We start from the raw sequence: 16,074 nt of genomic DNA, 5'->3' as shown, positions 1-16,074 counted from the left end.
CGTGGACACCGAATCAGAGGCGTTTGCCGATTGCGTAGAGCAAGTGAAATCGGCAATCATCTCTGATCTGGGCCGACATTTTTGTGCCGGGCAGCACCTAATTAATTAGCTTGTTTTTTTCAGCTTTCTTCTTAAAGATGTGCTGACATCCTGGCTACCGCTGTGCCCCTGCATGCTTCGCGTCCCAGTATCAGTCCGCGGCCCAGAGGTTGGGGACCACTGTTCCAACAGAACTAAGCCATTTTATCCAACTTGAGCACGTCAGGCTCAAGTTGGTTTGGGTAAGTAGTTGGTTAACATATTTGAATTTGGGCTTTCAGGTCATGACTGTACTTAATGAATAGCTTGATTCAGGAAAATTATATTATTCCATGTTACTGCAAATACCTCTGGGTTGGGTGTGATGGGTGGGGGGGTCATACATTAAAAAAAAACTTTATTCACACTAAGGTCAGGTTAGCTGTGGTAGAGTTTTAATTTTATATTCAAACAGAATATCTGCTAGGGATCAATACTGAATGCCACTATTCCACTGTTCCACATCTTCTGTGCGCTACACTACACTCAAGGGAACCCAAAGACTTATTTGTTACAAGCACCAGGCCAATGCAGTGGAGCAAGTGTACAGCAGTTTGGCTTAATTATATTTAAAAGAGTATTTTCTTATGGATATCTCTCTCCCAAGATAGAAGATAGGTAGGTTTGAGCCTATGATAGATTCAGTTTCAAATGATAAGAAACAGGCTGTTTGGAAAATCCTCACAAACATTCTAATGTTTTCTTTCCTCTCAAACAGTCTACAAAAAAGCTCTTTAATTTCCTTGAAACTTTTTAAATTGCTCTCTCAGTCACTGCCACATCCATCAAGGTCAAGGACCAGAATTCTATCAGTAATCCCTGAACTTCTCCAATATCATGAACCATTTTCCATAAGAAGAACAGTATTGTCTCCATAAAGCCCTCTAAATACACTGGCAGGGTAAGTGCACTAATGTCAGTGTCTTCTCCTGATTCCAGTGAGCGGCCCGGGGGTTGGTAGAATAAAACAACTATACTCCCAAAATGTACAACTCTAGGTTTCATCAGGCAAGAGCTTAGCAAGTAGCTCTTCAAGACAGTGCTTTAGACTATCTGTAGACCGCAATAAAAAAGCTGCTGCTACAGATTATCCACTATGCATGGATTCCCCCGAATTCTTAACAAGATTAGCACTTGTAAAGACATTTCACTTCTCTAAAAGCACCAGGAATGGTTAAAAAGAATGACCCAGAAAATCCAGAAACTAACTGCAAATGCAAGGCGTTCTTGGATTGGTGGCTCCACCATCCTTACAAGGAACAGATAAAGCTGCCATCCACGACTCAAAACAAAGTTCTAAAGAATAGATTGTGGATGGAAAGAGCGCAAGTGGTCCATTAACTTGCTGATGACATTCATACATTCAGTGGCCACTGATCCTGCTGTAGCAAATTGCTGTAGCCAATTCACTTCAAGGGTTTAAGTCACTGTTGCCTCCCTGTCAGCTTGAACTAGTTTGGCCATTCTCCCCAACCTCCCTCATTAACAAGGCATTTTCACCCACAGAGCTGCTGTTCACTGGTTGTTTTTTCTTGTCTTGCACGATTTTCTGTAAACTCTAGAGATTGCTGTAGGTGAAAATCCCAGGAGATATTTCTTTCTGAGATACGGTCTGGCATCAACACTAATGGTCAAAGTCACTTAGTTCTCATTTCTTCCTCATTCAGATGTTTGGTCTGAACAACACAATGGGGAGCATTCTAACAGGTTCTAACACCATCCGGTATGGAGGGGCTACTGCACAGGACTGGAAAAAGCTGCAGGAAGTTGCAAACATACCAGCCCCACGAGGGGCACTAGCCTCCCCAACTTCAAAGACATTTTCAAAAGGCAATGCCTCAAAAAGTCTTCATCCTTCATTAATGACCCCCATCACCCAGGACATGCCCTCTTATCATTTCAACGATCAAGGAGGAGGTACGGGAGGCCGAAGACACACACTCAATGTTTCAGGAACAGTTTCTTCACCTCTGCCATCAAATTTCAGAATGGCAATGAACCCATGAGCACTACCTCACTAGACTTTCTGTTCTCTTATTGCACTACTTAATTTAATTTTGCATATATATTTCTTATTGCAATTTCTATTTTTAACAATGCATTTTATTATGTATTGCAATATACTGCTGCTGCAAAACAACAAATTTCACGACATATGCTGGTGATATTAAACTTGATTCTGATTCAAGTAAACCCCCTGATCATGTCTGCAGGCTTTTATGCATTCTATTACCGCCACATGATTGACTGATTAGGTACTTGCATTAAAGAGCAGGTGTACAGCTATACCTAATAAAATGGTCACTGAGTGATGATTCTTCAGTGTTGTCAAGATCTATCCTGTAGAAAGCCAAGAATAGCAGTAGATTTGTCAAGATAAAAGTGAAGCAGTCAATAATTGATGTAAGAAGCACTTCAAAGAACCCCTCAACCATGACCATGTCCTTGACACAGTGTTTTTTATTCCCCATTTATAGCAAACCATCTGGTCTAGCCTCACCACCACACTAGACCAACAAGAGATTAAATGAATTACATGACAACTGAAAATTAAAGCAAGGGCATAGTAGCCGGCATTTCAAAACCCTTCCAGAGAGAAAGTTTATTCATAAACTTGGAAATTAATCTTCCACACCTGGGAATTAGAAGACTTGCCAGGGATCCTCAAAGATGCATGGTAGCAGGTGACTGCAAGCAGGTACAGTACCAGCAATCCGGGCTCAAGTCCCACCTCTGCCTGTAAGGAGTTTGTACGTTCTCCCGTGACTGCAAACAGGCTTTTTCCACTGAGGTTTGGTGGGACTACTACAGGTCATGCATTAAGGGTGAAAGGTAAGAAGTTTAAAGGGAACACAGGGGAAACTTCTTCATTCAAAGGGTCGTGAGAGTGTGAAATGAACTACCAGCATAAGTGGTGCATGCAAGCTCGATTTCAACTTTTAAGAGAATTTTGGATAGGTACATGGATGATAGGGATATGGAGGACTATGGTCACGGTGCAGGTTGATAAGAGTAGGCAGCTTAAAATGTTTCAACAAGGACTAGATAGGCGAAGGGCCTGTTTCTGTGTTGTACTCCTCAATGACTCTATCACTGTCTCCAAGGCACTAAGCCTATGAAGACAGCGAGCTTCCCTGAGCAAGTTACTGCCCTGGCTACTGTGCTCCATGCCTGCTAGTAGGGTTGCCAACTTTCTCACTCCCAAATATGGGACAAAAGTAGCAGTCAAATATGGGACATTTGAGTTTACCCTGAGAAAGACTACCATGATCATGAAGCCTTGCGTGGGCACCTGTGATGTGCGCATGCGTGATGTGCCGATTTTTTTCCCACAAATCGGTTTTGGCTTAATCTTCCTGACTACACTGTACATACATTATTTCTACTTTATATAGGCTGTGTATTTATCATATAATTTCTGCTTTTACTATACATTAGTGTTATTTTAGGTTTTATGTGTTACTTGGTATGATTTGGTAGGTTATTTTTTGGGTCTGGGAATGCTCAAAAATTTTCCCATATAAATTAATGGTAATTGCTTCTTTGCTTTACGCCATTTCATCACGAAAGGTTTCATAGGAATGCTCTACCTTAGTGGGGGAAATACGGGACAAGGGCAGTCCCGTATGGGACAAACCAATTTCGCCTAATATACGGGATGTCCCGGCTAATACGGGACAGTTGGCAACCCTAGTTCTGAATAATGAGAGAATGTAGTCTCTTCCCTTTAAATTTGAGTAAGGTGTACATGTGATGGGACAACTGTTTTGGTCCCACCACATCCAATTCAGTTGCAGCAGGGGACATGGGTCAGGATAATTGGGGCTTGTTGGTGATCTGGGGGAGGCGGACAGGTGTTAATGGTGAAGAGGAGTGTTGAAAGGTACGGATTCATATTAGAACCACATCCTGATAGTACCAATTGCATAATGCTGAGAAAAAGTATTATGACACTGAATTACAAGGAAAAACATTACAAACTACGTATGCCTGTTGGAAGCAGCAGGTTTAATGGTTCTAATGAATGCTACATTTCTTTGTGATCATTTTTTGCAGACAAGAAAATAAAATTTCTTCACTTACTCGCTGCTTTGATAAAGCTATGTTGTAATTGGAATGTCATCAATGGAGCTGGAAGCACTCTGAAAGGAAATTAAATAATCAAATTTAGTATCAATGAATCCTAAATGGGTGCCACATCATAATTTATCAAATTCAAAGTCACAGTCAAAGTAAATTTATTTTCAGAGTACATACATGTCACCACATCCAACCCTGAGATTCTTTTTATGTGGGCATACTTAGCAAATTTATAGAACAGTAACTGTAAATAGGATCAATGGACAGCAAACTGCACAAATGCAAATATAAATAAATAGCAATAAATAACAAGATAAAGAGTCCTTAAAGTGAGAACACTGGTTGTGGGGACACCAGAAGTAGAATGAGTGTAGTTACCCTGATTTGTTCAAGAGCCTGATGGTTGAGGGGTAGTAACAGTTCTTGAACATGGTGGTATGAATTCTGAGGCACTTGTACCTTCTACCTGACGGCAGCAGTGAGAAAAGAGCACTACCTGGGTGGTGAGGATCTTTGTTGATGGATGGCAACGTTTCATGTAAATGTGCTCCATGGTTGGGAGAGTTTTATCCGTGATGTACTGGGCCATATCCACTACCTTTTGTTGGATTTTCCACTCAAAGGCATTGGTGTTCCCATACCAGGCTGTGAAGCAGCCAGTCAGTACACTTTACACCACACATCTACTGAAATTTGCCAGGGTTTTTGATGACTGCCAAATCTCCGCAGACGTCTGAGGAACTACAGGCACTGTATATTATATTAAATTATGTAGCATATTACATTGTATTTGTCATTCAGTTACCCAAACCAGTAAATAAAATAAAAGGCCGGAGCTTAGTTATGATGGCGCTAAACAGTGACTCCTTTGTTTGCATCTTCAGAAACAGCTCCATTTTCATCATTAATATCTCTACTTTTCTCTTTCAGGATTCTTTTGAAGACCCTGACCTGGAGTTACAGGCTGACTTCAGCTCTTTGCAGGAATGGGACCCGTTCTTGGGATTTCATGACTGGCCGTTATTCGACATGCCAAAGATGCAGCCTAAGAGCCTGGCTCGCCTTCGGAGGTCCGAGATCCCGTGGCTCTGGAGACAGGCGGATCAAAAGTCGGTGTGCCGCCAAGAGATTGGTGTGTCGTGGGAGCTGGAAGATCTCTGGCTATGTACCCAAAGACCCAAGATATTTGGGCACAGAGCTTGGAAAAAGCGGTGCAATGACTTTTAACATTGTAAACTAGTGAGTGGTTGTTATGTCTCCCCTCTCGTTGTGAAACGGAGACATCTCTTTCTCCCTTACTGGGGAAGAGAGAGTCTGTGGTATAACGAATACTGGGTGAACGAGTAGTCTTTGGGGTACTGCAAGTCTGTGACTTTGCTGCTGCTTTGCTGCATGCTTGAGTGCTCGGTGGTGGGTGCCAATGCTTTTTTTTTGCTGGTGGGGGAAGGGGGATTGTTGCTTTGCTGCTGTTTACATGCAGGAGGGGAGAGCTGAGGGGGCTTTGGGGTGCTAACATTTAACTGTCATTCATTCTTTGAGGCACTCCTGTTTCATGGACAGTTATAAAGAAAAAGCATTTCAGGATGTATATTGTATGTATTTCTCTGACATTAAATGTACCTTTGAAACCTTTGATAGTTTTAGAAATTAAATTTGTTTTCAAAATATAATAAAAATTAAAAATATTTAATAAGTCAAAATAAAAACTCATGGTCAATGACCCTGCTGAAAATAAGTACAGCCAGAATTTTCTGTTTTCATTTACATACGAATCTAATCACATCACCACTGACTTTTTAGGTAGGAAATCTACTATTCATATCCATACTGAGTTATTTGTCCATCTTGATCAATGTGGTTCATTCTCAATGGCCCTAGAAAGGAAATCAGTTCATTGAACAAAACAGCCCAAAAGGAATTTATTCATCCTGTTGAACCTGTGCTAGCATCATCAAGCTACCTTCTATAATACAAGAAGTTGGCCTTCACTTGCTTCTCAGGCCAACCAGATAAGTAAATCCAGAAGCTGCAGTGAGTTGACAGTATTTACTAGATCATTAGAAAAAGAACACCTGTAAAGTGAGAGGGGCTATGAGGTCAAAGTACTACTGTTGGGGAGAAGTATTGACTTTACTAAGCAACGAGATTTAGTTAGAACCAGCGGAGCAGTGACCATGTACGGTGTTTATTTTTTTCTCTTCCTTCTTACTGGGAAAGAGGAGATGTAAGTTAGGGCAGTGATATGCACCTCCTGTGAAATGTGGGAGATCAGGGACATATTCAATGTTCCTGGTGGCTACACCTGTGGATTCACTATGAAATATTCAGTACGTAGAAAATATGGAAGATAGTAGGTTTTGTAAGTTGGTCACCTGTGACATACACAAAGAGAAGAGGGGTAACCACTCAGAAGTGCAGTAAGGGCAAGCAGGTATGTGTACTCCGCTCTCAAACAAGCATGGTGTTTACTGATGGGATACACAGGGATTCGGAGCAGGAATTGTTTCCCAGAGAAAAATATTAACAATAGCCCAGTTCAGAAGGTTTTGGTATACAGAAGGAGAGAAATAAGATTGGGAAAATGATATTGTTAGGGAATTCTATTGTATGGGAGATAGGTAGGCATTCCTGTGGCCAAAAATGAAACTCCTGGCTGGTACATTGTTTCTCTGGTAATACGGATAAAAGCCATCTCAGAGCAGCTGCAAGACATTCTAAAGGGGCAGTGGTCATGGTATATATGGTTACCAATGACAAAGGTAGAAGAAGGGAATAAATTCTACAAGTTTGGTAGTCATTTAAAGAGCACGACTTCAAGGGTTGTAATCTCCAGAGTGCTTCCAGTGTAAGGAGCTAGTCATTAGGTCAGATGAATGCCTAGTTGAAGGGCAAGTGCAGAGGAGTGGGTTTCAGATTTCTGGATTATTAGAACTGTATTTGGGGAAGATGGGACCTGTGCAAGTGGGATAGTTTGCACATAAACTGGAACAGGCTCAATTTCCTCATGGGGAGGTTTTCCAGTACACTAGGCATGTTTAAAGTTGGCAGAGGAATGAAGCTTCAAAGCAGATGGACGGGTGTAAGAGAGATTACAGTCACCTAGAGGGGAAACGGTTAGTCCAGTAGGTAGAACAGGCACATGGAGTGAAGTACAAACCTAAACTGCATCTACTTTAATGCAAGAAATTCAACTAGTAAGATAGATGAACTTAAGGCTTTAATTAACATGTGGGTTAATGATACTGTTGCCTTTAGTTAGGCATGATTAGGAGCTGGACAGGACTGGTAACCTCAGGATCCTGGGTGTATAGAATTTTTCATTCAGAAGGGGGTTGTCAAAGAGTAGGTATTATCAAAGAATGTATTACTTCAATATCAAGGGAGAAAATATATAGAAGGCTCTTCAAATAAGAACATAGAACATAAGTAATAGGAGCAGGAGTAGGCCATCCGGCCCATTAAGCCTGCCCCGCCATTCAATAAGATCATGGCTGATCTGTCCATAAACTCAGCTCCATCTATCTGCCTTTCCCCCATAACCCTTAATTCCCTTACTATGTAAAAACCTATCTAACTGTATCTTAAATATATTTAGTGAAGAAGCCTCAATTGCTTCCCTAGACAGAGAATTCTACAGATTCACCACTCTCTGGGAAAAACGGTTTCTCCTTACCTCCATCTTAAATCTTCTCCCCTGAATCTTGAGGCTATGTCCCCTAGTTCTAGTCTCACCTACCAATGGAAACAACTTTCCTATTTCTATCTTATCTATCCCTTTCAAAATTTTGTTATGTTCCTACAAGATCCCCTCTCATTCTTCTGAACTCCAGAGAGTATAGTCCCAGGTGACTCAATTCTCCTCATAGGTTAACCCCTTCAACCCTGGAAACAACCTGGTGAACCTCCTCTGCACTGCCTCCAAAGTCAGTATATCCTTCCTCAAGTATGGAGACCAGAACTGCACACAGAACTCCAGGTGTGGCCTCACCAGTACCCTGTATAGTTGCAGCATGACCTCCCTGCTCTTGAATTCAAGCCCTCTAGCAATGAAGGCCAACATTCCGTTTGCCTTCTTAATAACCTGTTGTACCTGCAAGCCAATTTTTTGTGATTCATGAACAAGCACTCCCAAGTCCCTCTGCACAACAGCATGCTGCAATCTTTCACCATTTAAATAATAATCTGTTCTTCCATTATTCCTTTCCAAAGTGGATGATCTCGCATTTACCAACATTGTATTCTATCTGCCAGACCTTGGCCCACACACTTAACCTATCTATATCCCTCTGCAGACTCTCCACATCTTCTGTACAATTTGCTTTTCCACTCAGTTTAGTGTCATCAGAAAACTTTGCTACGATACACTCAGTCCCCTCTTCCAAATCATCAATGTAAATGGTAAACAGCTGCGGGCCCAGCACCAACCCCTGCAGCACCCCACTCACCACTGACGGCCAACCGGAGAAACACCCATTTATACCAACTCTCTGCCTTCTATTGGTTAGTCAATCCATTATCCATGCCAATACACTTCCTCTGACTCCATGCATCAGTATCTTATTTATAAGTCTCTTCTGCGGCACCTTATCGAACGCCTTCTGGAAATCCAAGTATACAACATCCACCTGTTCCCCTCTATCCACTGCACTCATTATGTCCTCAAAGAACCCAAGTAAGTTTGTCAAACAGAACCTGCCCTTTCTGAATCCATGCTGCGTCTGTCTAATAGAACCACCCTTTTCTAATGCTTCGCTATTTCTTCCTTAATGACAGCTTCAAGCATTTTCCCAATTACAGATGTTAAGCTAACTGGCCTATAGTTGTCTGCCTTTTGCCTACATCCTTTTTTAAAAAGTGGCATGACATTTGCCGTCTTCCAATCCGCCAGGACCTGCCCACAGTCTTAACCAGTTTTGGTAAATGATTACCAACGTGTTTACTATAACTTCCGCCAATTCCTTCAGCACCCTGGGATGCATCCCATCAGGACCAGGGGACTTATCTACCTTCAGGCCCTCTAGTTTGCTCATCACTATCTCTTTAGTGACAGTGATTTTATCGAGGTCCTCACCTCCCATTTCATCCATAACATCCTTCTTTGGCATATTAGACATGTTGTCAACCGTGAAGACGGACACAAAATACTCATTCAATGCCTCAGCCATTTCCTTATCACCCAATATCAATTTCCCCTTCTCGTCTTCCAAGGGACTGACGTTGACTTTAGCCACCCTCTTTCGCTTTATATATTTATAAAAACTTTTACTATCTGTTTTTGATTTTGTGCTAATTTACTTTCACACTCTATCTTCCCTTTCCTTATTTCTTGTTTAGTTGTTCTCTGTTGCTTTTTAACTGTTTTCCCAACCCTTCAGTCTCCCTCTACTCTTTGCGACTTTGTACATGAGCTTTTAATTTGATACTATCTTTTATTTCCTGAGTTATCCAAGGCTGGCTCTCCCCACACTTACTGTCCTTACTATTGACTAGAATATACTTTTCTTGAGCACTGTGAAAAATCTCTTTGAAAGTATTCCACTGTTCAACTGTCCTACCAAATAGCCTGTGCTCCCAATCCACATTAGCCAACTCCTCCCTCATCCGTTGTAGTCTCCCTTCTTCAAGCATAATACACTAATTTTAGATCTAACTATTTCATCCTCCATCTGAATGCGAAATTCAATCATACCATGATCACCCTTTCCAAGAGGATCCCTGACTACAAGATCATTTATCTTACCTGTCTCATTGCACAGGACTAGATCTAAGATAGTATTTTCCCTTGTAGGTTCACTAACATGCTGCTCAAGAAAGCCATCACAGATGCATTCTATGAAGTCCTCCTCAAGACTTCCTTGACCAACCTGATTCACCCAATCTATGTGGACGTTAAAATCCCCCATGACAACTGCCGTTCTGTTATTACAAGCCTCAGTTATTTCTTGGTTAATCGCCTCTGCCACTGAAATATTTTTATTAAGTGGCTTATAGTCAACACCCACCAGTGACTTTTTTCCCTTAATCTCTACTCAGATGGACTCAACATTCTGCTCTGTAGATCTTATATCGTCTCTCACAATCGCCCTGATCTCATCCCTAATCAAGAGCACCACCCCACCTCCTTTGCCTTCCTGCCTATCTTTCCGTATTACCTGGAGCTACATGGAGAGAGATTAGGTACAAAAAGGATGTCACCATTATGCTTAATGGAGAGGGGTGATGTGGGTATTTGAAACCTGCCAAAAGTTAACAGGAGATAAAGGAACACATATGTAGATAGGATGGGGTATTTCAATGTCTGAAAAAGGACGGATTACAGGAAACCTGTTACCATTCAAAAGCAGACAAAACTAGAAGACAAATTTATTGTATGGCGAAGGGATTAAGTGGGACTTTGAAAGACAGGACTGGTCCTCGGGTTGATATTCTAAATTGGAGAAAGGCCAATTTTGATGGCATCAGGAAGGATAGCTAAGTGTGTTAGATAGGCTGGCTTCTTGGAGAGATGTTTGGTGTGTTGGAGAGATGCTTGGCAAATGGGAAACCTTCAAAAGTGAAATGTTGAGAGTACAGAATTCGTATGTTCCTTTTAGAATAAAAGGCAAGGAGTGAATGAGGTGCTTGACGAGTATAAAAAAATGCAGAATTAGAATCAGGTTTAATATCACTGACATGTTGGGAAATGTATCGCTTTGTGGCAGCAGTACACTGCAATACATCAAAAATTAAAAATGATATATTACAATAAGAAATACATCTATAAAAAATTAAATTAGTAGTGAAAAATGAGAGCAAAAACTAGAAAAAAAATGAGTTAGTATATATGGGTTAATTGTCCATTCAGAAATCTGATGGCAGAGGACAAGAAGCTGTTTCTAAAACACTCCAAGCAATACACACAAAGTGCTGGAGGGACTCAGCAGGCCAGGCAGCATCTATGGAGAAGAGTAAACAGTCAACGTTTCTGGCCAAGACCCTTCATCGGGACTGTCTAATCTTCAGAGATGTTGACACTCAGGAACTGGAAAATGCTCACTCTTTCCACTTCTGGTCCCTTGACGAGGACAGGAGTGCATTCCCTCAGCTTCCCTTTTCTGATGTCCACAAACAATTCCTTGGTCTTACTGATGTAGAGTGCAAGCTTGTTGTGACCAGGTCATTGGGTATATTTAAAGCGGAAGTTGACAGGTTCTTCATTAGCTGATCTACCTCACTGCTGTATGCTTCCTCATCACGATCTACCTCACTGCTGTATGCTTCCTCATCACGATCTACCTCACTGCTGTATGCTTCCTCATCACGATCTACCTCACCGCTGTATGCTTCCTCATCACGATCTACCTCACTGCTGTATGCTTCCTCATCACGATCTACCTCACTGCTGTATGCTTCCTCATCACGATCTGAAGTTCTGCCAACAATAGTTATGTCATCAGCAAATTTATAGATGGCATTTGAGCTGTGTATAGCCAGATACTTGTGGGTGTAGAGTACAGCAGTGGGCTAAGCATCGCTCTTAAGAGGAAAATCAGGAGGGCTAAAAGAAGACATGAGGTTGCTCCAGCAGACAAGGTGAAGGATAGTCCCAAGGGCTTCTACAGATATATTACGAGAAAAAGGATAACATGAGACAAAATTGGTCCATTTGAAGATCAGCATGGTCACCTAGGCATGGAGCTGAAAGAGATGGGAGAATTGAAATTTTTGCATCTACTATTTATTCGGGAGACAAATATGGAGTCGATAGAACTGCGGCAAAATAGTAGAGAGGTCATGGACAGCATCCAGATCACAAAAGAGGAGGTGCTTGCTGCATTGAGGCAAGTTAGGGAATAAGCCCCATGACTGACAAGATGACTCCTCGGTCCTTCTGGGAGGTTAGCACAGAAATCTGGCAAAAGTCTTTAACCACAGGTGACATGCCAGATATACCCAAACTACCCATAATTCAGGAATGAATAAGAACAGTGTGTCGAAGAGATCAGGGATACAGCTGTGATGGGACAGTGAGCAGGTGTAAGAAGAGTAACTGCCAGCCAGCCTCCCTGACTAAGTGAGAGAGCGACTCTGCTCAGCACTCCAGATCGACTCAACCCAACCCAAGCCCTGATTATCACAGCTTATTTGGGAGCAGGGCCGGGGAAGAAATGTTCTGTTCCCGCTCTGCAAAAGGCACCTGCAGCCCTGCAGCAACCAGTAAATAAAACTAATCGTAAAAAAATACACAGGAGCCCAGAACGTGTACATTTCAAAAAAAATTTTTAGTGAGGTGCACGCTTACGACATAGTGGCATACTGACATATACTACTCGTGTTGCTTTTACATATAAATCCATAATGAATTACATAAAAAACAAAGAATGCTTAATATATTTACAATGTTACTCAAATATTACTGAAATATTAAATACACAACACACCTTCCTGCTTAGCCAATTCAATATACAATGCTTCTTAACTTAAATATGCAATGTATTGTTCTCTAATCATATATACACAGTATACTATATAAAACTACTATATAGACATATACAGCAGATGTTAAATTGTCCCATTCAGCCCTAACGATTTAAGGGGGATTCCATACTATTGTGGGATAATATCTTTCCTGACAAGGGGAGTCACTCTCACTCTACATGGTAGGTGAGTCTTGTGGCTGTGAAACAATCTCAGGTTCTGGGGCTGCTTCCGTGGTGGTTGCTGGAGTTGACTCCGGGACTGCAGGAAGTGGATCTGATAGCTCTGGACACCTTTGTTCTCTAACAATTGACTCTGTTCTCAACTGATCGATGTAGTCTCTCAACCACATCAGATGGAATCTCCACTGTGTAGAAGAGTGGGCCAGCTCTATCCTTAATCTTTCCAAATACCCACTTTTGATCACATGTGTAGTCCTTCGCAGGACTGCTTGTCCAGGAGTGAAACATCAAACCTCCTTGCTTGAGGAGCCCTCAATTTGTCTCAACTGTTTGTCCTGCATATTCCTTCTGAGATTGGGCTCAAGCAGTTCCAAGCGTGAGCACAAGGGACGATCCAGGAATAACAGAGCTGGTGAGTTGTTGGTTATGGAATGTGCTGCAATGCAAGGAGGAAATTGGCGAGCTTTTGATTCAGTGTCAGTGTAGTGTGTTCAGTTAATGTTGCTCGCAGTGTGTTCTTTAGGCTCTGTACAAACTTTTCTGCCAAATAGTGCAGATATAATATGTCTAATACCATTCATTTTCAGGAATGACTAACACTGTTCCACAACAATCTGTGGTCCATTGCAACCAGATGTTCTGGAACACCAGTCCTTGAGAAGAGGCTTCTCAACACACCAACAGTGAGTGAGGCTATGGTGGGGGCCATTGGGAACACTTCTGGCCACTTTGTAGCTGCATCCACTACTACCAAAAAATTCATACCCAGGAATGGTCTGGTCAAATCCACATAAATTCTCTGCGAAGGGAATGTGGGCCATTCCAAGGGATGCTCTTGGCATTTTCCGGACATACTGCCATCCCAGACAAAGCTTCAAGCCAACACTTTCATTTTGACCATGCCTCAATGACCAGCATGTGCTCCTCCATCACTTTAGCTCTCAGCTTTGATGGTTTAACACCTCTGAGTCTCCACATAAGGCAATCTTCCTCAAGGGCAAGTTCATCCTGCACAAGTAAAAATGAAGGAACTGGGATTTCTGCTGCACATACCAGCCATTTTGGGTGGTCATATAGACCTGAGAGTGTGGGGCATTTTATGGTTTCCCTTTTGATCATTTCTGCAGTAATAGGGAGACTTCCGATTTTCATTTGGGAGAATATGTCAAAACGAATGTCCTCTCTTGTAAATTTATCAGGAATTTACTTTTCCAAGGGTGAACAAGACAATCCATCAGCAATAACAACAGAAAGCCTACAAGTGCTCAAAATCCAAACAAAACACACAAGATGCTGGAGGAACTCAGCAGGCCAGGCAGCATCTATGGAAAAGAGTACAGTCAACATTTCAGGCTGAGACCCTTCATCAAGATTGTCCTGTAAGTGAAACAAGTACCACACCTGGCCCTACACCTCCTCCCTCACTATCATTCAGGGCCCCAAACAGTCCTTTCAGGTGAAGCGACACTTCACCTGTGAGTCTGTTGAGGTCATCTACTGTATCTAGTTCTCCTGGTGCGGCCTCCTGTGCAATAGTGACACCTGACACAGACTGGAAGAGTGCTTCACTTAGCACCTACACTCCGTTAGCCAGAAAAAGCAGGATCTCCCAGTGGCCACCCATTTTAATTCCACTTCCCATTCCCATTCCAACATGTCAGTCCATGGCCTCCTCTACTGTTGCAAAGAGGCCACACTTGGAACAACATCTTACATTCCCTCTGGGTAACCTTAAACCTGATGGCATGAAAATCAATTTCTTGAACTTCTGGTAATGCCCCTCCCCCGCCCTTCACCATTCCCCATTCTCATTTCTCTCATCTCACCTTATCTCCTTACCTGCCCATCACCTCCCTCTGGTGTTCCTCCTCTTTTTCTTTCTTCCATGGCCTTCGGTGCTCTTCAATCAGATTCCCCCTTCGCCAGCCCTGTATTGCTTTCATCTATCAACTTCCCAGCTCTTTACTTCACCCCTCCGCCCACCTTCCTGGTTTCACCTATCACCTTGTGTTTCTTCCTCCTCTCCCTCCATCTCCTTACTCTGACTCATGGTCTTTTTTTCTCCAGTCCTGATGAAGAGTCTCGGACTGCAATGTGGTCTGATTACCCTTTTCCATACATGCTGCTAGCCTGCTGAGCTCCTCCGCTATTTTGTGTGTGTTGCAAGGCCCCATTTATTCCCACTCTTTGCCTCCTGCCAGTCAACTGACCTCCTACCCACGCTAGTATATTTCCTGTTATACCATGGGCTCTTATCATGTTTATCAGCCTCATGTGTGGCACTCTGTCAAATGGATGTCCGTAAGTGAAGTGTTCTTAACCTGCGTCCAGATCATCATTTCTAATTATGTCCTTTGTTGTCACCTGCTGGTGAGAACTGAAAAATTTCCTTACCTTTCTACAAATTGTTTTATGATATTCATTATACCCGCAAGGACAAGTAGCAACTAGGTTAAAGAAAAATATCTACATCTGATTGACTTGTGTCAATTTTGAATACGTGCTCAGGACCAGAAGATAAACACACATCCTATTGGCAAAGGATAAATATTATTGATACCAAGCCAAGTTCTTAACTATGAATACGATGATTTTGTGATAATCATTGCTCATTTTTCTGTTTTGCATTACTGAAGATGTCAAATTGCAGCCGTTACCAGGACAAAGAAGAAGCCAAACAGAGCTTTTATTTAAGAACGCATTAAAAATACTAAATAATAAAAAATACTAAAGTGAATTCCAGTTAATTGGACCATCAATTAATTGGGGTAGCCATTTATTTGAGACAACTCTAAGGCTACGTCCACACTAGACCAGATAAATCTGTAACCGAAGCTTTTTCTCTAAGGCTACATCCACACTGAAAAGGCGTTTTCCTCCCCCGAAAACGGAGCTTTTCAGAAACGCTCTCCAGAGTGAATAAATCTGAAAACGCCTAACATCTGGCATAGTGTGTGCGGGGTAACCAGCTATTTTTAAAACCGCTGTCATGACGTGCCGGAACAAATGGTGGTGGTAGCGCGGCATTTCATTGTTTTCTTGGACGCAACCTCCAACACCACAACAATATCTGACAATAGATGTGTAACAGCCTCATGTAACATTGTATGGAAATACAAGATAACACTGATGCAGACATCTAAGAAGGTGCTTTATTAATGTATTGCTTGTGCAAACATTCAATAGGTGCAACTGTCACTTTTGCCCAGTAACTCGTTTTATTGCACATGTTAAATACAGCAAAATAATAACAAAGACATGGCAAAAGTAAAGGCAA

At 42.0% G+C, this 16,074-nt stretch overlaps 1 protein-coding gene across 4 annotated transcripts in view; it reads right to left on the bottom strand.

Moving 5' to 3' along the window:
• Positions 1-16,074, bottom strand: part of LOC140200486 (rho GTPase-activating protein 26-like) — a 193,425-nt gene that overhangs the window by 53,819 nt on the left and 123,532 nt on the right. For all 4 annotated transcript variants that reach the window (XM_072263883.1, XM_072263884.1, XM_072263881.1 and 1 more), the window contains exon 16: positions 4,162-4,220. In XM_072263883.1, the coding sequence (XP_072119984.1) occupies positions 4,162-4,220 (59 nt within the window). The remainder of the gene's footprint in view (positions 1-4,161; positions 4,221-16,074) is intronic.

Source organism: Mobula birostris, chromosome 7 (assembly GCF_030028105.1).
Source record: "Mobula birostris isolate sMobBir1 chromosome 7, sMobBir1.hap1, whole genome shotgun sequence".
In the NCBI taxonomy this organism is placed as follows: domain Eukaryota; kingdom Metazoa; phylum Chordata; class Chondrichthyes; order Myliobatiformes; family Myliobatidae; genus Mobula; species Mobula birostris.
This window is presented reverse-complemented; position numbering and strand designations above follow the sequence as displayed.